Source organism: Gallinula chloropus (genome assembly GCF_964237585.1).
Source record: "Gallinula chloropus genome assembly, chromosome: Z".
NCBI classification, from domain to species: Eukaryota; Metazoa; Chordata; class Aves; order Gruiformes; family Rallidae; genus Gallinula; species Gallinula chloropus.
In genome coordinates this window covers 19,821,719-19,844,869 of record NC_140089.1, presented here as the reverse complement: position 1 = coordinate 19,844,869, position 23,151 = coordinate 19,821,719, and the positions used below count along the sequence as shown (strand labels likewise).

At 42.2% G+C, this 23,151-nt stretch overlaps 1 protein-coding gene across 1 annotated transcript in view; it reads right to left on the bottom strand.

Moving 5' to 3' along the window:
* LVRN (laeverin) overlaps window positions 1–22,938 on the bottom strand; it is a gene marked incomplete at both ends in the record, with an annotated part of 37,841 nt that extends 14,903 nt beyond the window's left edge. The window contains 12 exons of the mRNA XM_084278253.1: window positions 811–950; window positions 3,037–3,113; window positions 4,513–4,682; window positions 5,762–5,827; window positions 5,963–6,028; window positions 6,262–6,405; window positions 9,569–9,682; window positions 11,018–11,172; window positions 13,459–13,585; window positions 15,396–15,535; window positions 16,723–16,865; window positions 22,340–22,938. Coding sequence (XP_084134379.1) covers window positions 811–950; window positions 3,037–3,113; window positions 4,513–4,682; window positions 5,762–5,827; window positions 5,963–6,028; window positions 6,262–6,405; window positions 9,569–9,682; window positions 11,018–11,172; window positions 13,459–13,585; window positions 15,396–15,535; window positions 16,723–16,865; window positions 22,340–22,938 — 1,941 coding nt within the window. The remainder of the gene's footprint in view (window positions 1–810; window positions 951–3,036; window positions 3,114–4,512; window positions 4,683–5,761; window positions 5,828–5,962; window positions 6,029–6,261; window positions 6,406–9,568; window positions 9,683–11,017; window positions 11,173–13,458; window positions 13,586–15,395; window positions 15,536–16,722; window positions 16,866–22,339) is intronic.
* Window positions 22,939–23,151: the final 213 nt, after the last annotated feature.

Genomic DNA, 23,151 nt, shown 5'->3' with positions numbered 1-23,151 from the left:
AGAAAGATTTAACCACACCATGTGCTCTGATCTGCCTCGTGTTCCGACCTTCTCAAGAAGTTGTCTGGCTGCACTGATTGCCATCACACAGAGACCTCAAACTTTCTGACTGTTGTTACTAAAGACAACAAACTGGCACGACTACTCTAGCATTACACCACATGAAATGCAATGCAACCCCACGTTCAACCACAAATCTAGGCTGTGCTGCACTGCGTTCACAGCCCAGGCTGCGGCAAGTCAGGTGGGGAATGAAATCAACTCCGAACTAGAACGCCTGCAGAGGACTGAAAGAGAACAAGCAGAACTGATTGGAACTCCTTATCTAAAAAAAGGTCTCCACCAAAAAGAAAAACAAAACCAACAAAAAGTAAGATTTTTTTTTTAATAAGTTTCACAGGCAGAAATATTGTGCTGTGATGAAATGTAGAAATAAAAGAGCCTTCTCCCAGGTTTCTTTCTCCATGGTTGCCTCAGAGCAAATAAAGCTCAGTCACACATAACTCACCTGTAACCCTTTGAACAAAATTTAATAGATTGGAAGAATCACAAGCTGTTCAAACAACTTTGAAGACAGAACGCCGTCTCATGTAAAGTTATTTTTCATGCTTATGTGAAACTATTTGGCCTGTTCCTCTCCTACTATGGAAGGCTGCCAGTGACTTCAGCGGTACAATGGTAGACCATTTCTTCTTATGTGGTATGCATGTGAGTTTCTCATTATGCTAGGTTTTCATCAGTGTGGTTGCTGTTAAGAATTACAAGAATAAATGTATGGAAAGAAGCTGGAGATAACAAATATGAACTTACCTTTGGATCATTTTCAAGCAAATGTGCTAATCTTTTTAAGTTTAATTGATCATAGTTCACTCTGTAGTAGCCACTTAGATTTACATTTAGCAGGATCCAGTCATATTCTGACTCCGATACTTGCATTTCAGGAAACACTTCTGTGAAGTGACATTAAAATGTATCATTTTATTGTTGTGCACTGCTAAATTATCTTACCTTTATAACCACTGGACTCTCTGCTTCTCTGAGACCCGAGATACATGTTTGAGGTTGGATTCAAAGAGAATCTCTGAAAAGTCTGGTTCATTTGTGATCTCTGCTTTGCAAAGCAGAACTTCAACACGCAACTGATCCCTCAGGTACTGAGCACCTTGAGATGGCTAAAGGGAAGCTGAAGATCTACTTTTCTCCTCACCTGTAGCTTGTAGGCAGCTGAGAGAATTCTGAGAGGTTACCCAAGCATAAACAGTCTGGGCAAGGAACAATACCCTCAGGTGCCTGCTGCAGGGCTTGCACCCCCAGCGCGCCTGCTGTTCCTGGTGCTGCTCCAAAACACCACAGTCAGTACCTGATGGAAAAACTGACCGACCCCTAACAGTATTCACATAAATGGGAGACCAAGGAAAGCAAAATAGCTAAATATATGTGACAGGTAAGTAATCAAAAGAAATAATGTATTTTAAATAAAACAGTCCTGTAGGTCCTACAGGTCTCCTTCTGCAGTCTCACTTCATCGTACTACTACCTACTTCATGTGTGCTTGTCTGATTACTTGCTTCTGATAGCCTACACTACACCTAAGGAGCTAGTGCAGCGGTGAACTTGCCTCATCAGAAGAGGATTCAAATGCTGCTTTAACTGGCTGTGATCATCCTCATACAGAAGGCAAAGTATCCTTAAGACAATAAATCAATATTCGTAAGTAGTCTAGACCCAGCACTGCTTTATTCTGAACAGACGACAGTGATAGTAACTGAAATAAAAATTGCCCTTAACATTTCTACCTTTTTAAGAAACCATTTGTTCAAAAATAAAAATTGTTATTATTTTGATCTTAAAACATGAATGCAGGTGCCTTCACTGAACAGTGTCTGGTAAGTTTGATGTAAATCTTTCAAATACAACTAGGATATGTTTTAAAGATGGAATTTCTATTTTATCATAGTCCCTGCAGGCAGATTCAACCTGACTGTTTCTCTTCATAACTTCTGTAGCTCTTAAGTCACATGATGGGTGAGGGTATCACTTCAACAATACAAGTTGAGCACATGACACTTAATCATTCCAAGCAAGTGTTGCCTAACAATTATTTTCTGCAAAAATTTTTCATTTTTAGCCTTAGCAATCACTGGTTTATTTAATTTTAAAGCATTCAGAGGAATAATTCTCTAGTGCTAGCTTATTTTCCATCCATCTACTGTGAAATGATCACTCAAGCTATCATACTGCTTGAAAAAGAGGGAAAGAGCATTTAACCACTGCAAATGGAGGGTGGAGAGCTGCAACATGCACAGAGCATATTACAGCGTTAACCGCTCCATAAACACATCAGTTTCTGCATCTCATTGTAACTGATTCAAGAGTTCAGAGCTGGCTTACCAAAGAAAAATTATTACCTCATTCTAATGATTAAATTTCTTCTCTCACAAAAAATATAGCTGTTTATTGGAAAGCACTGAGATGAGAAAAAAAGGAATGTTGATTGGCGAAGCCTATAAACTCTTTTCTATTACAAGCATTTAAATTGTTAAAATGCTACTATTTTGAGTATTTTTTATTTAATTTAAATAAATTAAATTAAACGGCATTGAAAATACTAATTTTCTGTTTTTACAGCTGTCCAAGTGTGACCATGTTGGGTCAAATCACACAGATGGTTTTAACTTTTTTCAGTCTTGTTTCTACTACTTAATAATTTTCTGATATAATCACAGCTGAGATCATACTTATACTGAATAGCTGTCATTAACATCACCAAGATAAGTTGGGGTAAGAACAATAAACAAGTATATTATCATATTATAAATAACACAACTAAAGTTTGATGCAACATAGAAAGAAAGGATATATTAAGCTATTTGAAAAATCTATTGCTATTGTAACATAAAATTAGCAGAATAGATAAACTTAGACATTGCTGCAATAAAGTTTTTATCTCTCTTCAAATATACCATCTGCTTATAAGTGTTAGGTGTGGTTTTTATCAGCTTGGTTTTAGCATGTATGAACAAATACATTACTTACTGCTGCTTTTATCAAGCCACGTCAAGGGTTGGGAAGATCCATTTCTCATCCAAGAAATAGGAATAATCCATGTGTTACTTAACAAAAAAACCAGATAATATAATTAATTATTATGCTTAAAACCCCCCTCAACTGATGCGAAACTAGGTTGCAGATGAATTCTTTCTTCTCCCTAATGGACAGAATCTCATCAGATGGTGTTACTTATGTTGGATCAGCACTTAGGTTCATCAAAGATACAGGAGTTTTAGCATCGCTTTAGACAGGCACTTATAGCTTGAATATTGTTCAATGGTAGGTATTTGAATACTAGTGTATTGCTGGGCTCTGGCTTTCCTTCTTCAGGCAATGATTTTATTCTCCTCACTTATTACCCATCACCCTGTTTGTGGAGAACATGCAGATCCTACCCCGTACAGAAAGGTATCTACTCAAAAAGACCCCAGGCAAGCAGGTACTACTGTAATTCTGACAACTGTAGTTTCCTTTCTGAGGAATTGTAAAACTTCTCGTGAAAAAAGAAGCAAGCTTCATAATCCTGCAAAATTCTGTAATACATGTCCTGGACTTTCTTACATTCACATGGTGCTGCCTCTGAATAACTAGAGTAAAATACTTAACATTGTAACTTGGAACTCCTTACCTGAGCTAACCAAAACTGCTGAATGGACTAACGCTCTGTATTTCCTGGAGCTGGAAGCAAAGGAAGCTCTGTAGTCCTTGTCAAAATTTTGGCTGTTTGTAAGGCCAGCAATAGCAGCCAAGGAAAAACTGCTTTGGGTTCTGCACTCCTTTATGTTTTTTCCCTGCATGATAATTTCTTACAGGCCCTGCCCATGCATCCCAACACTCATGACACCTGCAGAGTTTCATTAAGTTCAAACCCTACCTATGAATTTCCAAAGCGTGTGACCAAAGGCATCTCCTTCTATCATTGTTACTAGGCACCCAAATAATCACCACAGCTTTCAAAAGTGCCAGGCTGTCGGTAGTTCTTGCTGGCAGGAACTTTAGAGCTGCATGTCAGGCACTTTCTGAGAAAGGCAACATTTATATAAGAAGCACTTTAATGCAGCCTCTGCCTTTTCCAGCAGAAGAGACTGGGAATATGTGCATAGGAAAGAAATTACATCCAGGTTCATCCAGGTTCCCAGTCTGTACCACTGAGGGATGACGAGAGGAGAAAATAACAGGCAAACATTCTGCCCTACAACCTATTAATGGGCTGTGTCCATCCTTAGAAAGCCATTATGTGCCTGGAAATGTCATCACTCCAGAGGAAAGTAACCTTCTTGCAAAACAAGTGGCTTGCAGAACTACTGCAAACTCCAGCCTCAAGCAGATTTTACTTGACAGCTTGTGACAACAAAAACATTAAGTTAAGAAATCAGATGGTCAAAACATAATGTCCTAACTGAAGGGTTTCCTGCATATAATAGAATATAAACATATAATAAATACACGAGCTAAACATACTTGTAAGAATCAGTGCTGTTTTCATTCTTTTTATTAAGGAATTGTTCCTGACTGATTGTGCCTGTGGTTAGATTTAAAGTTAAAACTGGAAACCCATTTTGGCATGTCCAGGAATCCATTATTTCTTTTACAGATGCTGGCAACTGAACCTCATCCTGTGCATCTACAATCTGCAAGAGAAACAGGAATTAGAAACATTTACAATAAACAGGGACTTAGTGATATTTCCTCAGAACAGACTAGAGGGTTGTTCTAAATTTTGGAAAACTTACAACTGCTTAGTAGTTTGTTGCTCTTCGATTTATGAAAAAAAAAAAATGTAACAAAGTCCAAAGGACATTATGGACATTATAATAAAGACAGCATGTGACTCTTTAGGAATCATGAAATACTGAGATGACTTTTCTCATTCTTATAACCTGACTGCTAACCTTTCGCTTTTTGGTGCAAATACACTCACACGCCTGTATGGCTATGACAGATCTGTTTTGTTAATTCCATTGAATAAAACTGCCAGAACACAAAGATTTTTACTCGCTATCTAATGAACATACTGAGTAATAAAGACAAATTGAAAAAGATACTAAGTTAGAGTCCCAGCTGTTGTTAATCGTTACAGTCTATGTTGCCTTAAAAGATGTGACAGCCTTGTGTATCTGAAACAGTGGCACTCCCATTCTTAACCCAAGACTTGAGTCTGCAACACAGTGGAAGCCTTATTTAGAGGAACAGGAAGGTGGAGTTTTTAGAAATAAACCTACTATTGGCACCTGCTTTCCTATGCAGATTTCTGACAAAACCAGCAAAGGGTGGAATGCTGAGCTACATTGCTGGATCTGTGATGTATCAGCATCATTGATCGGTCAAGCCCAGAGCATCACATACTCTGATCTGGTAAAATTTAGGCTCCAGAAGTATAGGGTTTATAGCTTCAGAGTACATAATTTTATGTAGGCTTAGCCTAAACTCCACCTGGCCCTGATTTCCCATCCCATTCTCCCCCCTCTACCCTTGTACTGAGCTCCACTGATTGCAAGTGCAATAAAGCAGCCAAAGAAACACTTCTGAAAGAAGGTATTAGCCAAAAGAGCCAGCAAAGGAAATTTTATGCAAGAGGAAGACTGCACTGGAATTTGGTTATCCATAGTGCAGTCTTTCTATTCCAGTGCAGTCTCCTAAAAATAGCATGTGCCCCAATTTTGGACTGTGCTGAACATCATAGCAAGAATACTAGAGATAAAATGAGTACCATCTGTATGTGGGTCCAGAGATCATCTTGGTTTGCATTTGAGAAGGAAAACTGTTTCAGATATGACTGTATGGAAACAAACAGAAGCACTAGAATTCATGAGGGTTCAATGAAAAACACCAGCAAAGCAAACAGCAATTTGTACAATTGTCATTTCAAAGCTTACAAATGAAGATGAAGGCGTTAATTCTTCAAACTTACAGTAAGTGCTCTGATAAACAACTTCTCAGTCAGGAAACCAGAAAGCATCCAGGTAATAGAAGCCCCCTGAAGTACAAAAACAGCTATGTGAAAACATGAATTATTACTGCAGAGAAGTTACTGAGGCTTCTCCTATTTAATAGAGGTAAAAAATGTTATCACCATTTCTTTCATAGACAGAAACAGATTTTGAATGACAAAACAACCTATCAAAAGCATTGTAATTCAACAATTTCTCTCAAACCTATTTTGTATCATTAGAGTATACAAAAAATGGAAAGACTTTAATATTTTTCAACCTTGTTGTATGTGATGCTGTCAAACAGAGACATTAAAGAAAATGATCCTTTGATCTTGTCTTCACTCTCTGACAGAGATCGAACTCCTACTTCATTGTCATCCCTTAAAACAGGTTGCACAACGTGATCATAAAAGATTTTATCCTGCAAGAAAAAGACAAATTTAAGTGATCTGAACAGAAATTACTTATTCTCAGGAGACAATGTAGATTATGGGATTAACACTTATAGAAATAGTCTGTCAAAAAACAAGGAACAATTGTTTTCCCCTTTCCCTAACTTTCCCATGAAGAAAAAGGGACCATACACCCAATCCTAACGTTTTCCACATGCAACATTAGTTATCAGTGAAAATTTTACATTTGAAAAGAATGAGGGTTTGGGCATAACAAAGAAAACAACAGTGTAATCCTCAGGGAAAAGTATCAACTACATTAAACAGCAAATGAACAAATACTGGAAACTTAAAATCCATATCTTGTTTACATTTGTACATTATAAATAGCCAGCATTTTCCTACTAAATTCTATGTTTCTCCTGCTGCAATCCGGACCAATAACCTAAACACCAGAAAAGGTGACACAATCCCCTCCCTGAGCAGCCTGTTCCAGGCCCTGACAACTCTTTAAGTAAAAAATCTTTTCCTAACATATAATCTGACCCTGCCCTGGCACAGCTTTGTGCCATTTCCCCTTGTCCCATCTCCTGTCACCTGGCTGAAGAGACCATTGCCCACCTCTCTACAACCTCCTGTCAGGTAGTTGTAGGTGGTGATAAGGTCTCCCCTCAGCTTCCTCTTCTCCAGGCTAAACATCCCCAGCTCCCTCAGCCGTTCCTCATAGGATTTGCCCTCCAGCCCCTTCCCCAGCCTCATTGCCCTTCTCTGGACATGCGAATGATGATCAAGTTTCCCCCATCTGAGTGTCTGTCCTAAGCCATGACAGACAATGAAATGCATGGCTAAAGAAAAAAAACCTCAGAATTTTTAAAATACTGCAGGCCACTTTCAGTGCTTCTATTTCTCAAGAAGAAGAACAGAGGCTCCCACTTAATGGTATCAAATTTGTTGACTATTTTTTCAACTTGTAGACAGACAGTAAATTTACTTGTTGGGGTTCAATCTGTAATGGGGTGGTGGTCAGTGGCACAAAGTCTAGTTTGAGGCCAGTGACTAGCAGGATATCCCAGGAGCTGTTCAACATCTTCACTAAAAATCTGTGTAGGTGATGCAGTAGGGTGCACCCTCAGCAAGTTTGCAGATGGCACAAAACTGGGAGGAGTGACCAATACACCAGAGGGCCATGCTGCCAGCCAGAGAGAGACCTGGGCAGGCCGGAGAATTGGGCTGACAGCGACCTCATGAAGTTCAACATAGGAAAGAACAAAGTCCTGCACCTGGGAAGGAACAACCCCAGGCACCAGTATGTGCTGGGGGACACCCAGCTGGAAAGCAGCTTTACAGAGAAGAACCTGGGAGTGCTTCTGGAGACCACATTGAACATGAGCCAGCAACATGGCCTCAGAGCTAAGAAGGATAATGGCATCATGGGGTGCATTAGGAGAAGTAGTGCCAGCAGGCTGAGGGAGCTGTTCCTTCCCTCCTACTCAGCAGCAGTGAGGCCACATCTGAAGTACTATTACCAGTTCTGGGCTCTCCAGTACAAGAGAGACATACTGGAGAGATTCCAGCAAAGGTCACTAAGATGATGAAGGGACTGGAGCACCTTGTATATGAGGAAAGGCTGAGAAAGCTGTGACTGTTCAGCTTGGAGAAAAAAGGCTGAGGGCCATCTCATCAATGTATATAAATACCTGAAGGGAGGGTATAAGTAGGATGGAGTCAAGCTCTTTCTAACGGTGCCCAGTGACAGGATCAGAGGCAATGGGTGCAAAACAAAAACACACAAATGTCAGGAGACGTTTCTGCACTTTGAAGGTGACTGAGCACTGGTGCAGATTGACCAGAGAGGTGGTGGAGTCTCCATCCTTAGAGATATTCAAAAGCCACCATGACACAGTCTTAGAGAACCCAGTCTAGGTGGGCCTGTTTGAGCAGAAGGATTGGACATGATAACCTCCACAAGTCCCTTCCAATTTCAACTATTAGGTCATTCTGTGAATGTCTATGGCTCACAGAACTGCACAAGAATGCCCTATATTCTCACACCTTGTAATTTACTCTGGTTCTCCAAGGCACATCACATAGCTAACTTATCAAATGGCACTACCCACTATTAAAATGTACTTTATGGACATAAATAAAATGGCAATTGTTGATTAGTTAGAAAGGCAAGTTAGAAAGTTAGATAGTTAGAAGATTAGTTAAACTTCCAAATGAAAAGATTAAGATTTAAAAGGAGATAAGGATTTACTTCCAATTTAAAATTTGCTGGTATTTACAGTTTTCAATAATATTAAATACTGCAGTAAAGAGAACGTAGAGGTTCAAAGCAGAAGGTTAGCATATCCCATGACCTAAAAGTCCTTCTGACAGGATTTGTGTGACTTGCTTATATTAGTTTCCAATTAAGCATGTAATTAAGTACTTTGGAGAATTAGAAAAGTGGCAAATGCTATTTCACCTTAGCCAGATTAAAAGAAGATTGGATTGACTGCAGTCTCCAGCCTGCCCAGACTAAAGACTTCTTTGTTTTTCAGAAGCTGAGTGCACTGTCCACAAACATTTATGACTGCAAAGGCAAGTGCACCTCAGCTCATTGCTGCAGTTAGCAGCACCCATTCTCCTGTCTCAGAGTTTAATGTGGATAGAGCTTTCTAATAGGCAGGGGGATTTATGCTTATTCCCCTTTGGGAGGAATGGGAAGGAGTTTTACCCTGCTGTTGGATTAGCAATGTGCATTGCCTGCCTTATCCACAACCAGACATCCATGGACCCAGTGGGGTAAACAAAGTCAAAGTGGCCCAACTTAGCCACTGTCTGGTAAAGTTACTTGATGGGATGCTTGGAAAAGTGCTTGGACAGGCAGAGAGGCAAAGCATCAGCTGTAGGACCCAGGAGAGATAGCTGGGCATGCTACATGACAGATCTTGGGCAAAACACCACCTCCTTGTCACTGCAGAATCACAGCTGTCCAGCCATCCTCTGAGCTAGCTACAGAGGAGTATGGTGGGTATGATCACAGACCCCAGCGGAGTGAGACCAGGGAAGAACCAAGACACGCTGGTCTTTCCCAGGGGACTTAAATTACTAATGCCATGGCTTAATTAAATCCCATCTCCTGCCCCTTCCTTTTTCTTAGTATAAGCTGGAACTCTGCTACCTTAGCTTACTTCTGTAAGTACTTACCAGTGAAAGCTTGGGTTCAACAAAGGTAGCTCCCAGGTACTCAAAGTAAGATGCCAGCCCCTCATTAAGCCACAGATCATTCCACCAGTTCATTGTAACCAGATTTCCAAACCACTTAAATAGAAAGAAAAAAGGGTCTCAGCATCTCTTTTGACTGCTGTTTTCATTTTTGCAGGTTAAACATACATATCTATGCTGAAGTAACATCAATGTGTACGTGCCAGTTGAATGAAAATCTGGATATTCCTTCAGAGAGAGAAAATTCAATGGAATAAGATGCACTTTAGAAAAAGTCAGAGGTTCTGGGCTGTTATGTTTTAATTGTTTCACTTACAGTTTCATACCTTTAGTACGGATGTCTGTGTTTTATACAATGCTTTTACTCTAAACACTTCCCAATAAAATTTAAATATCTACAAGATCATATCAGGCTATGACTAAAAGCAGGACATTTATCAAGCAATTACAAAAACATTTTTCTATGTTCTTAACAAAAGGAAATTGTCAAGGGAATGATAAACTGAACAAGGGTAATAAACAAAATCAGCTAATCCCTATCCTGGCAAGCAATTAAACTTCCACAACAGCTGCTATGTACTGGTATTTGGCAGTTCATATTTAACAAAAAACTGATCATTTGCAGATTTATATTTTGTTAATTCTTAAAAACTTGAACTGCAGCTTTGTTTTAAAATAGAGTTTGATTAAGTACTGACATTTGTTTTATCATCCTGCAATAAAACCACTCTGCTCATCTGAAGGTCTGAAAAGTTACAGACCTTGTCAAAAGGGCATACAAGTGCACTAGCCAAGGTAAACTCTTTCACTAACCCTGTTGACGAAGCACAAACAGTTGTTGCTCTGGCAGACAACAGTAAATTAATTATACAAAAGTGAAACTGCATTATCATTCCAGACCAAATGAGAAAAAGATTCAAAAATCTCTAGGAAAACTGCACAAATGTCCAGCCAGAGTAAAATATGTTCATGTTAATCTTGTTCTATCACACCACAGGCTGGTTCTTACAGAAAACCAGGATACCTTCTGCAGTATGTACATCCACTGGCACTACAAAAGAATACTCATGAAGTCCACTAATTCTCCCATGCAGTACTAAGTACACTGTGTTTAGAGAGCACTGTGTCATCCCTACAGTATTTTCCAGGATGGCATTCAGGTTCTGTGTAAGAAATTAAAAAAAAAGCAGTCCACTAACAGTCTTGTATCAACGACTCCTGTGCAGTCAGTACACAGTCTGCAGTATGACACAACCTGCTTCTAACACTGATTTATCAGTGTCACATAGGCTCAAATAGCCTTTCAGTACACCAGCACTCACATCCTCTACCATCAAGTTACTATTTTTCTTCTACAGTGACCGCATCATCAGTATCTGGAAGGAAACTATCTCATAGACAAAGAAATATACAGAATTTTTTACCACATGCCTGGTGTCCTAGCTCATGTGACACAATTATTGCAATCATTGCCTTCCTGCTTGTGAATTTATCACTTGGGAGGTACATCAATGTTGATTCTTGGAAAGTCATTAGCCCCCAGTTTTCCATAGCACCTGCTCCAAAATCAGGCAGTGCAACCAGATCTATATTGATTCAAACAGAGAGAGAAAAAAAAAAAGTCTTTAAAGTTTTTGGAAGCAAGATGTTCACATGATTTTAATGCTTATGCTGGCTCAGTGTGCAACCAAAGGATACTGTATCTTAGTGGTTCTCTGTGGATTATGCCAACACTCTTGCAAATAGTCTCTGAAATTTCTTCTTGTCATACTTTTCACCTGTGACTGACACTCTTTCAGGGAGCCACGTAATAAATTCTCATGAAGCCCAGATCCATACTGTATCTTGTACATATAAATGTTCTGAGCAAAAATGAAGGCTGTATTCTACCAGTGCTAGGAGAGAATACAGTGCCATCGGGTTCTCAGAAGTCCTTCTCTGTGTGACTTTCCTATGCATTTGGGAAAGATCATACTTACCCCTTTCTTTGGTCTAGCAAATGACTAAAAAGAACTCTTGCTCTTTCAACTCTGTGAGTAGAGGGATCCTTTCCACTCTTATTCGAAAGGTGTCTTAGAAACATTCTCTCTTTGTTTCCACAGCAGGGCTGTTACCTCTGTACTCCCCTTCTGCATTATGCACAGGGAGCAGTTTTCCAGTTCAAATATGAGAGCTGGATGAAACACCAAGGATCCCAAAGACAGATACACTATTTAAACACAGCAGCAAAGAGCAAAATCGGGAAAAGATATACAGAGCATTTTCGAAGCAGTCACAAACCTATACTTGAAACCTGCTGATTATGAGCCAGCTCCAGTCTAAACGCTTGGCAGCTAATCTTAGCGTGGTGCTGAACCCAAGCAAAGCCAGACCACATCTCAGCAGGAATTACTGCCTCTGGCTAACAGCAGCATGTATGTCACTTTCGGTGAGGCAGTCATCATCTCGCCAGCTTGGGGCAAGACAGCTCACTTGCAACTGCATCAGAATCAGGTGAAGACAAACCCTTAAATACCCCTTGTTTAAAATATGTTCATTCTAAATTTTGCGTTTTGAGTTCACAATAGAAACCTCTAACACTTCCCAGGAGTTCTTAGTCAATCTAATTATACTGATTTTTAAGCAAAACTTCAAAGAAAGTGTTCAGGTGGCATTACATGACATGACAGCACTCTGTGAAACTGAGGTCTCACCTAGCAGGAAGCCTGCAATACCACTCTTCTACGTCATGTTTGCAGTATTTTTATAGTAGGAATTAATTTACTGACATTGCTGCTAAACAACCTGGTCTAGTGAAGGTGTCCTTGCCCATGGCAGAGGAGTTGTAACTAGATGATCTTTGAGGTCCCTTCCGACCCATACCCTTCTGTGATTCTGTGATTATAAACAGAACACAAGAAGGAAACAGAATTATACACAGCCCTTCAGTGGCTTTTATGACTACTAAGATAACAAAATTGAATGAATGAAGACTCCATTTTCCGTAAGAAGCATAGTGAGTAATTCTCAAGTTATTCTAAAAACACTGGGAGATAACACATGTACACAGGTGAAAATGTATTTCTTTCAAAATACAGATTTGACAAATCCACAAATTATCTAGTCATGAAAGGAAGTAAATTCTTCTCCCACAGTCCTGCAATCTGTAAAGCACATGAGCATGTCCAAAACTCATTTTAAGAACTGCCGTCTGTGCTCTCAATATTCTACCAATTTATATAAAAGAACACATTTCCCCATAATATTAATGGTGAAGCCCTTGGGAATCCAAGTATGAGCAGCAGACAAACTGTACAGCGGAACATCATGGCTCCCTTTTTTTATTGACTAAAGCTTCACTTAACTGACTTACCTGATCTCCATTTTAAGTAGAAACAATATTTTCCTGCAGGGATTATTTTTTATTGTTTTTTTTCTGTGGAGGAATGTGTAGGAACACACAACACTTCACAGGTAAGGTGACAGGCACATATTGAAGAAAGCAAGGAACACTTTGAGAAGACATCAGTTACAGCAAGTGCGGATTTACGAAAGGGATGTAGGGACTCCAACATCCTTGCCTGTTATGGTCTACACATCCCAGAAATAGCCACATGACTAAACAGCCCCTTTCTATCCACTCTGTAACCTTACCTGCCCCTTTATCAGTAAACAATGCTTTAGAAGAATGAGTGGGATATGAAGGTGAGAGTTACTGGGTAAAAAGAGTCATGATGCAAGAAGGTGAATTCAGTGAGTTAAAGCTCAGGGTTTAAACCCACGAGTGTGGTAAACTGTATAAAGAGAATGCTGAAAAAGAATCCATTGCTTCTGTGAATGTTACTGCCACCAGCAGCCATTTCTGGTCCATTTAAGAAAATAAATAATCTCACCTGTCTTTGGTAGAGGGTAGCTGACATTAAGCAAGTCTTCCAGGAAGGAAAATATTGGGCCTGTGATATTTAAAGCATAGTCAACGTACCCATTTGCAACTGCCTCTTTCCGAGCCCAAATACGTATCTGCAATGAAATAAGGGAAGTGTTATTTTAGACAAGTCTTGTATTTTAATTTTAATGAAAAAATTCCCACTCAACTTTTGCTGAACCTAACAAAATGTGGCACAGAGCCTAATCCTGATAAAAACTAGGAGAGCTCCAGCCTCTCAAAAAGACCAAGACTTGACAGCTGTTAAAGTATTTAAAACCACACATTTTTAGCCAATGTATTCCAGCCAGTGAGTCTGTGTGACAAACTTTCCTTCAGACCACCACTATTTCCCTGAAAAGAGTGAAATGGATGTTCAGGTGCATGTGTTGTCCAAACATACACATCTCTTATCTGGAACTTTCTCACAGCCTGAAATAGGCCACTGGTCTCAGTGCTGCTGGAGAAAACAGATGACATCTGAGCAAATAAAATCTGTACTTCTAAATAACAGCAGCAAGCAAAGACTTCCCCTCCCATGCCCATTTGCTTGGTCATGCTACTGAAGAGGGCAGCTGCTTTCCCAAGGTGGTGGAGCAGGCTGAAAAAAGGTTTCTGTATCTCAGTACCTCTGGATGTGAGTCCCCCCAAAACTCCAGCAGCTCAAAACCACTCAATTTCTCACATCTAAATGCAATACATGGCCTCCCAAGAAGCTGCACAGCCAAATACCAAAAGTGTGGTTGGTAATCATCAGGATTTACTTTAAAAAGGTAAAACTAAAGTGTATTCAGTAAATGAGTATCCTTGGCCTCTGAGGCTCTCTTTTCAGCTGAGGTTTCAGAGGAGATTCAAAGACGTTATCACATCACTTTGAAAAACCTAAACACAAAGAGCAGGCTTAAAATCCTAATCCTAGTATGAACTTTGAGTTACAACACTGGTGTATCAGGTTGTAAATTACCTACTAGTAATGACAAAACAGACACAAGAAATATACTTTCACAAATAGTGGGGAGGTGTTGAGCATCTCTGAGACCACAGGGCAGAAAACCCTCTGCCCTGTATCTCACAGAGCACACATGGTGCGACTTCCCTATGAGAAACGCTGGTCTGAAGGCTTTGCTTTGCTGACTCTTGTCAGTACACACCAGCCCCAGAAAAAGGCACCACCACCAGAGCTGTAAGCATCCAACATGTTTCATACAGGAGATGGCTTGTATGACATATTGCAGTGGGTTGCCCCAGGCTGGAGGCCAGGTGCCCCAAAGCTGTGCTATCACAGCCTTCCCCAGCTGGGCAGGGGTGAGAGAATTTAATGAAAGGCTCCTGGGTCAAGATAAGGACAGGGAGACATCACTCACCAGGTACTGGCAAAAGAGACTCAACTTGGGAAAATTGATGTGATTTATTACAGAAGGGCTAAAGCTGAACTGGAACTCAGACTGGCCAGTTCTGTAAAAGATAATAAAGTCCTTCTATAGGTATATTAACAGTAAGAGGAGGGGCAAGGAGAATCTCCAGCCCTTGTTGGATGCAGAGGGAACATTAGTGACATGGGATGAGGACAAGGCTGAGGTCCTTAATTCCTTCTTTACCTCAGTCTTTAATAGTAAAGATGGATATTCCCTGAGTACTCATCCTCAGGAACTGGCTGACAGGGAGGGGAAGAATCACAAAGTTCCCAAGGTTCAGGAGGGACAGGACTATAAACTAATCGTCCTAAATGAAAGCTTTCCACAGAAATATCTGCAGAATAACCGTTAGCAGTTTTGCCACATTAGCAAATAGTTTTGGAATGGAAAGCACAGTTTATGTCACTGATATCTTCTGAAGCACAAGGTGTACCACAGAACACATCTCTGTTGTAAACTGCTATAATGTGTTATGCAGGCTCATATTTACCTCATTTCCCCGCTCAGTTCTGGTGACATAATCAAAGTCACAAATCACAAAAGCAGTCAGGTAAGTTGACATTTTGAGTGAAGTGTTAAATGTGGTAACAGTCCACAGGCTTCCATTCTCATCCTTCATTTCAGATACATCTAGAAAAAAAAATCAAAGAAATATTCAAACTGTTGCTCTTCCATAACAAACAAGGACTTTCATGTTTTCTGCATGTTTTTTACACCTCTCTTTAATATGCTGTATTTCTGCACTAACTTCCTATGTTTCTGGTAGATGAGAAGTAGCCATTGGTAATGCATTGGTAATGCAACATACCAGAGCCATAAACTTCCATGTGAACACCAAAAATCTACTCCTGAGATTCTTAACCAAAGTCTTGGAAGGATATCAAACTGTGTCTGTTTTAGGATGTGAGCAAACTGTGGACAATGTATCCCATGCTGCATATCTCTACAATATATGATCTATTATGATTCAAATATAGGTCATATGTGCCCAAGAATCATGGAATACTTCATCAGATCCCTCCTATCTACAGGAGAGACACGCAACAGATTGCTGGGGTAATAAAATGCTTCCAGCTGTTCTACAGAGATGCCCATTTATTATAATCTACTTTCTTAGCTTCTACGCAAAATCTCTAAAACTTCCTTTTATGGCTGAAAATTACTTGGGTGAAAAATAAAGATTCATGGCACTGAACTGTGGGGGAAAAAAGCTATTAAGAAGGAGGCAAGAGATCCAACAGATTTCTGCAGGAATACTCATTTATGCAATTTATTTGGAAACTTATACCCCACATGCATGGGACAGAAGCAACATCTCCAGAGCCTTACAGTCTTCTCATTCTTATTCTGCGCATACGCAGAAGGACATAGTGTCTCTGCCAGGTAAAACCATTTGTTGTATGTTCTAAACATGCCTTAGGATCTACTCAGAGTGAAAAGAATCCCTTATTGCATGATCACAAGCTTTGCATACCGGGGCTGCTATTTTGTTTTAAGCAGATGTGATGCAGTAAGGCAGACATACTGACTGAGCAGTAACTAAACCCTATGCAGCCGCTGGTAACCATAGGAGAGCACAATGCAACTGATCAAGCTTTGGAATTATTGCCATCAGAGACATTAAATATGAACAACTATCTCCAAGTTTTTAACTTCATAGGCACAGATTTATTTTTTTTTGCACACTTTAAAGGCATTAGAACACAGACAACAGAACATTGCTGTACTGGATGACAGGGTCTGCTCAGATAAATTGCACTCTTTTTAAAAGTAATTTAGGGGGAAGGAAAAAACCAGTCTATTTGCTGTTTACCTACCAATAGCAGGCATGTTGGAAAGAGCCACATAGCTTGGGTCGTGGATAATTCTGATATTAAATGTGGCCTTCAAGGCAGGTTCATCAAAACATGGATAAACAGTCCTGGCATACGTTGGTTCCAGTTGGGATGCAACCAGCAAACTGCATTAAAAATACAAGTAAGATTAACAACAAAGCAATTATTTAGCTTAAACCATATATAACTTTAGCCATTGTGTAAGATGAAAAAGCAGGAACCTAGCAGAAAGAATTTGCTAAGACGATGGAACAGACATGCTGACCTTGTTAAAGAAGCCAATCTAAGCAAGTTGTGGGGAAAAGGTGAAAAGTGCCCAGCAAGGAAGACATACAGCCTTCATCCCTGAGACACCTGCCCACGACCACCAGGATGCACTGCGCATGCACAGCCGAAGGCAGAGACTATGGAAATGGTTTCTTGGAACTGCTGTGAATAGTCCAACCTTTTCTCGGGATTCTTACGTATATGCATGACCTTGTGTAATAAAGATCAGACTGCTTGTTGAAAAGGTGTGCAAGCTGGGAGGCACGAGCCCCCTTGCACCCAGCACTGCAGTAAACATACCTGCTTTATAACTCTTGGTGAGCTGTGAAGTTAGTTTCCACAAGTCACCATGTTGGTGCAAGGTGCCTACTGGGACCACAACATATAATGGCTCAAGAGAGTGCAGCACAGTGTATTCACCTTCTTGCCTGTCACCTCAGGGAAATTTTCTTTACAGACCTGGTTCTCTGCAGAGCCAGGTGTGTGCTTGGCTGCCAGCCACCAGCCACCCTGCTGAATGCAGCTGAAACCCCACCTGAGACTGAAGCATCACCTCCTCTCCTCCTTTACCTTATCCGATGACAGAAAGTTACTTAAACTTCTACAAAGGTTGCACAGGAGCAGCAAAAGTGACAGGTCACTTCCTCAGGGCAATCAATCAATCATTGGCAATACTCTTATCTCCTTCCTGTGCAGCAAAGCATGCATTGGCACATTCAGTTGTGCCATCAATCGCAGCTTGGTTCTAGAAAACACTGAGCAACACCCCCAACTGCAAACACCCCCCCTTGCCAGTGTCATTACAGAGTGAGGAGTCTCTGTACCAGCAGAAACTGATGCAGGCACTTAGCAAATCTGTCCACTATAGAAACTCTTGTTCAGGAATGCAAAATAGGTTATCCTGGGCAAAAGCACTGGGATATAAAAGAAATCTGAGGACAGATTAAATGTTACTTTTCAGCAGGGCTCCAAATAAAAAAGAAAAATGGGAATGTTTCATGCATGTTACACAAATAAGTGGTGTTTCAAACACACACAGTATCTCGTATCATTTTTCAGAATGAGTCATTGTTGGGGCTTTCGTATTAGGGTTTTTGTTGGTGTTTTTTAAGGTGGAGGTTTTTGCATGAACTGAATAACTAGCAAACTCTTTTCCACACTGCAATATTAACACAAAAGAAATTACCCAAAAGGAAATATTTTTCTTAAAAGCCAAACATTGCCTAAGCAGACAAATAAATTCCTCTCTTAAGCCTACAGTTTTGTGCACAGATTTCACTTTCTTTTTTCATAACTATCATATAATGTCTCTTTCCCCTAGTAAAACAAAATCCAAGCCACAGTACTTTTAGATAATGAGAAACAGCTAAGAGGATCTCTTAGCCTAAATTTTAGACAGTTTATACTAAACAGTTGTATTTATTCAGTTGGTGCCTAAAAACAGGAAAAAGAGGAATGCATTCTGTACTGTACATGAATGTCTAGCATACACCATTTCACTAGATTAAAAAAACCCAGCATCACAGTTACAGAAATGTGTTATGCTGATGCAGAAAAGTTACTCTTCTAAAAAATGCCTTCTCGTTAAAGTGTGTAATTTGTAATACTGACAGCATTACACTGGGGGCTTTATGTTAACGTATTTTATGTCTGACTTCTTCCACCTAAAAAAACATGTAAGAATGAAACTATAAAAGGCACCCAAGAAGTGGCTCAAAACAAGCAAGCAGAATCCTGCTCTGTGCAGCAGCTGCCCACAACACCTGGTCCATTCTTCAGACAAACGGTGCTCAGCACTAACATGCAGCTCAAGAAACACCAGACCTATTACTTGATGATTTCTGTCCCATGCCTTCGAAGGTCTTACCCACGGATCCATATAAAACAGAGCTAAGAAGGACTCCAGATACCCTGCTGTGAGGCAAACTAACTGTATTGATGCTGTTCCAACCCCCTCTGCCCTCATTCTTGTAATCAGTGCAGAAGCAATTGGTAAAAATCAGTGCAAGGACTGTATGCAATTACATTTTGGGATGCCTGTTAAGAGCAGCCCTATCCAACCAAGTATTTTATGGAAATTGCGTGGGGTATGTGCAGAGTGGCTACAAAACAAAATTCACACTGGTGTGCACTGTGACACAGAGCTTGCACTTTACAGTACACTCTACAGGGATCCTCTAACCCTGGGGTAACATACATGAGCTCATTCAGAGCAGCACAACATCTCTGTGCAGAACAATGCTACAACAAACCTCCTGCGTCGCGTGTGTTTGAGCTAGAGCTACTCAAGCAGGGCAAAGCTGGTTTATGTATCTTCCTGACTACCTGGATCCTGCATGGAGTCTCCCAGCTATATGCAAAACACAGATGCCCCATTTCAACATGAAAGCCTTCAAATACTTCGTGCTGGTGACGTGGGAGCATCCTCCTTTGCTGCATCCCTTGCTCCTGTGGGCACTGCAGGTATAACATGTGCACTATCTGTAAAAAGTGCTCACATTTTCCAGGGTTTTCTTTTGTACGTAAGACCAGATCAGGTGGGTAGTACAAATCGTCAACAACAGTAAAAACTTACACAGTCATCAGTCATCAAACTGGTAAGAAATTATTTCCATGTTGGAAATTCAGTGACATTTGGGCTTTGGTTTATTCTGTTTTCCACAGGTTGGTACCTCTGAGAATAGCTGTCTCAGCCCACAGCTTTCCCACCACACCTTGCCAGCGTGCTCCAGCTCCAACTTGGAGAGAGGACTTTGTGTCAACTGCCTACCTCTGCCAGCCTGCCAAGAGCAGTGTGGATGCCTGACCAAGAAAAAAATGCAAAGCTCACCCTTCTGTGCTTAAACCCCTCTGAAACAAGAGGACTCTCTAGGGGCTCCACAAGCACCAATGACAAAAAACACTAAGACTTGACATGCATGCAAGAAACACAGGAGCTTGCCTAACCACTGATAAATGGCACATTGTCTGTTACAGATGGTGGTTTAAGCTGCAAGCCAAAGGTAGAAGCCCGTGCAGGAATTGGACCCTGAAGTTCTGCTGGATCCAGGTACATGTCACCGCAGAAGAGCTCCAGGACAATCTGCTGGACTTCATGGTCTTCTCACAGAATAGCAACAGGCTTTGGTACTGACAGCTGAAGGGCACTGAATGTTTTCAAATCGCTCCTGATATATAATCCATTAGAATCCAACTTTTTCCATTGTTAAGAGCTTGCTAAATCTTACAGACTCTATCTGTCTAAGCAAACCCCTTCACTGTAACAAGACCCCACCAGATAAGGTAGCTGCTGGTAAAGTGATGACTTAATTCTTGGTGAAGGAAAAAATAAAGAAGGAAAGATATGCAAAATCCATTCAAGAATATCAGGAATGTATGCTGGAACAAGTAACCAAAACAGTATGTTATCTCTGCGGTCAGTGGATTTCCTTTGATTTATTTCAGTGTCTGAATGTCACTGGCATCTCTTAACCATACTGCAGTCTCACATTTCATTAGTGCTTTGTGATGAGCTAAGAATGGAACTGAACAAATGTCATAAATGCTTTAAACAACTACACACAGTACTTTAATGACTCAAAAACATTTTTTTCTTATTTTCTAATGTGGCAGCATAGCTGACAATAGCCTTCCTTTATTATTTTCTTCTTTTTTTTCTTCAATCCTCTGAAGTTTACAGTCAGAATCAAAAAATGTCACACTCTAACTCTGGGTTTCTTAGACAAGACTTGATTTAATTAATACAGCATAAGGAAGAACATAGATACAGTATTAAGTAACTGAATGCTTATTCCTTCCTTAATTATTTGGAATTTCTAGATTTTCCTTAACTCAAAAGTTGCACAAATAATCCTGCGAATGACAATCAGCAAATGAAGGAATAGCAACTGAAAAAAAAACCAAAAATGATTTCCTAAAAATACTTATTACCATTCTGCACTCTTCTCTAAGGCTAACCAACTTATTTTACTCTAAAAAAAGAAAAAGTCTGCATAAGTTAAATTTTCCAGATGCGGCAGACAATGGTATCAGTAAAGATTTACACAAGAGCTGGCAACTGAAAAGCCAACTCATATTTGCAGAAAAAACACACAGTCTTCCTCCATTTCAACAAAAACAACTTTATTTTGTGGGGTTTTATTACTGCTGCTCATACAGTATGTATGGATGGATGGATCTTGAGCGTAACTGAGTATTACCTGCTTGAACAAGAAGTCTATGAACTGCTAAGATTCAGCTTATTTTAGTGGACTGTAGGCTAGGAGCCAGGATCACTTGAATTTTAACTCTAGTTTTCCTTCTGGCTCACTGACTGCTGACCCTCAACAATTCATGACATCTTAAATCATTAAAGATTAAATAACTTTAAAATTCGGTAATTATCTGCTTCTCCTATTTTGAGAAACTTGTCTTCAGCCAGAACTTTCTGAATCATAATCTTAAATTTCACCATTCCTCAGCAAGTTTCACAAAGAGACGTTTCTAACGTGATTCAGCTGGAGAAGATTCCCAGTAAAAAAAATAAGCACTATTTTGAGGGTGAAAATACGTTTTAGGTGCACATACTGCCCCAGTATGTGTCTTGCAGCTCAAAATAAAGTAGAAAGGAAAGCATCCTTGTAGCACTCACTGAGGAAGCAACCAGCGGTGGTGTGAGGCCAGAACAAAGAGACTCTGAGGTGCACTGCAGCTCCCAGAAACTGGGCACAGGTATTGTCTAACCAGTCAAACACACAGAGCGACCAGAAATTGTCCAGAAAATGTTGCTTGACCAGACCAGAATCTATCCCCTCTGCCAAAGCCCCCGTCCGTCAGACCCTCGGGAAGCCCTCCCAGGCTAACCCCAGAGCATCAGCTCCTCACCAGCCTCCACATGAGATCCCTGCACACCAGCTCAGCGTGCCCTTCGCAAGCCACCACGAGCTGGTGGTGTGGATCAGATCAGCTGCTGAAGGAAAGCCAGGGCAACCTAGCTGGTGCTCTCCGGAGAGGAGAGGAGAGCGACCGCTATGGGGCACAAACCCGAGCTTCTGACGCGCTCTCCCGGCAGCAGCAGCGATGTACGGACACCTGGGGCAAGGTGCGGACTGGGCGCAGCGCCTGGCCGCGCCCCGGGCAGCCCCGCCGTGCAGGGCGGTCGTCTCTCCTGCCACCCAAGACAGCGAACTGCTCCCACAAGAGCCGTCCGGCCCTGGTACCGTCTGCGAGACACCGTTCGCGGAGAGGCGGCTGCTCCCAGAGCTGCGTCCGCCGCCTCTCCTCGCCCCGGCCGACCCCTCCGGTGCCGTCGGCGCAGGGGCGCGGGGTCCCCGGGGCGGCCGCCGCCGCCTACCTGCTGCGTCCCTGGTCGGTGTAGCGGGTGAGGAAGAGCCCGTCGAGGTCCTCCTCCAGCCAGCCCTGGAAGCCCAGCTGAAGCACGTAGCGGCGCCCGGCCCGCAGCCGCCCGCGTAGCTCCAGCACCACCACCTGGTCTGCCGGCTCCTGCCGCAGCCCCGCCACCTCCACGGCGGAGCCCGGCTCGGGCAAGGGACCGCGCACGGCGGGGGTCCCGGCGCTCCGCAGCCCGGAGCTGTGCAGCACCGCCGCCTCCGTGTCCTGCCGGCAGCGCACCGTGATGTTCACCTGCCCGCTGAAGGAGAAGGGTCCCGCCTGGCCCGGCCGCACCCGCGGCCACAGCTCCAGGTCGTAGTGCAGCGGCAAGAGGTCGCCGGGCAAGCGGCGGCCGGAGCCGCCGACGGGAGCGGGCTCCGGCGCGTCTGTGGGGCCGGGGGCAACGGGCGAGACGGCCGGCGGAGGCGGCGCCTCCTGCCGGCAGCGCCCGTAGAGGGCGGCGAGCGCCAGCAGCGCGGCCAGCAGTGCCAGCAGCAGCGCGGCCAGCAGGGCGGCAGCCCTCCGCCCCACGTACAGCCCGCGGCCGCCGCGGGGACCCATCCCCGCCGCTCTGCGCCGCCCAACGGCCCGCGCCGCCAGGTACTTACGGGGCGGCGGCGCGGGGGAGTGAGCGCGTCTGAGGGCGGGACGCGCCGGGCCGGGCCGGGCCAGGGGAGATGGGTGTCCCCCTCTTTGGGAAGCCGCTCCCGCCAGTGTTTCCGCCACGGGCGGGCAGCGCGGGGATCCGCAGCCCCCTCGCCGCAGAGGTAGCAG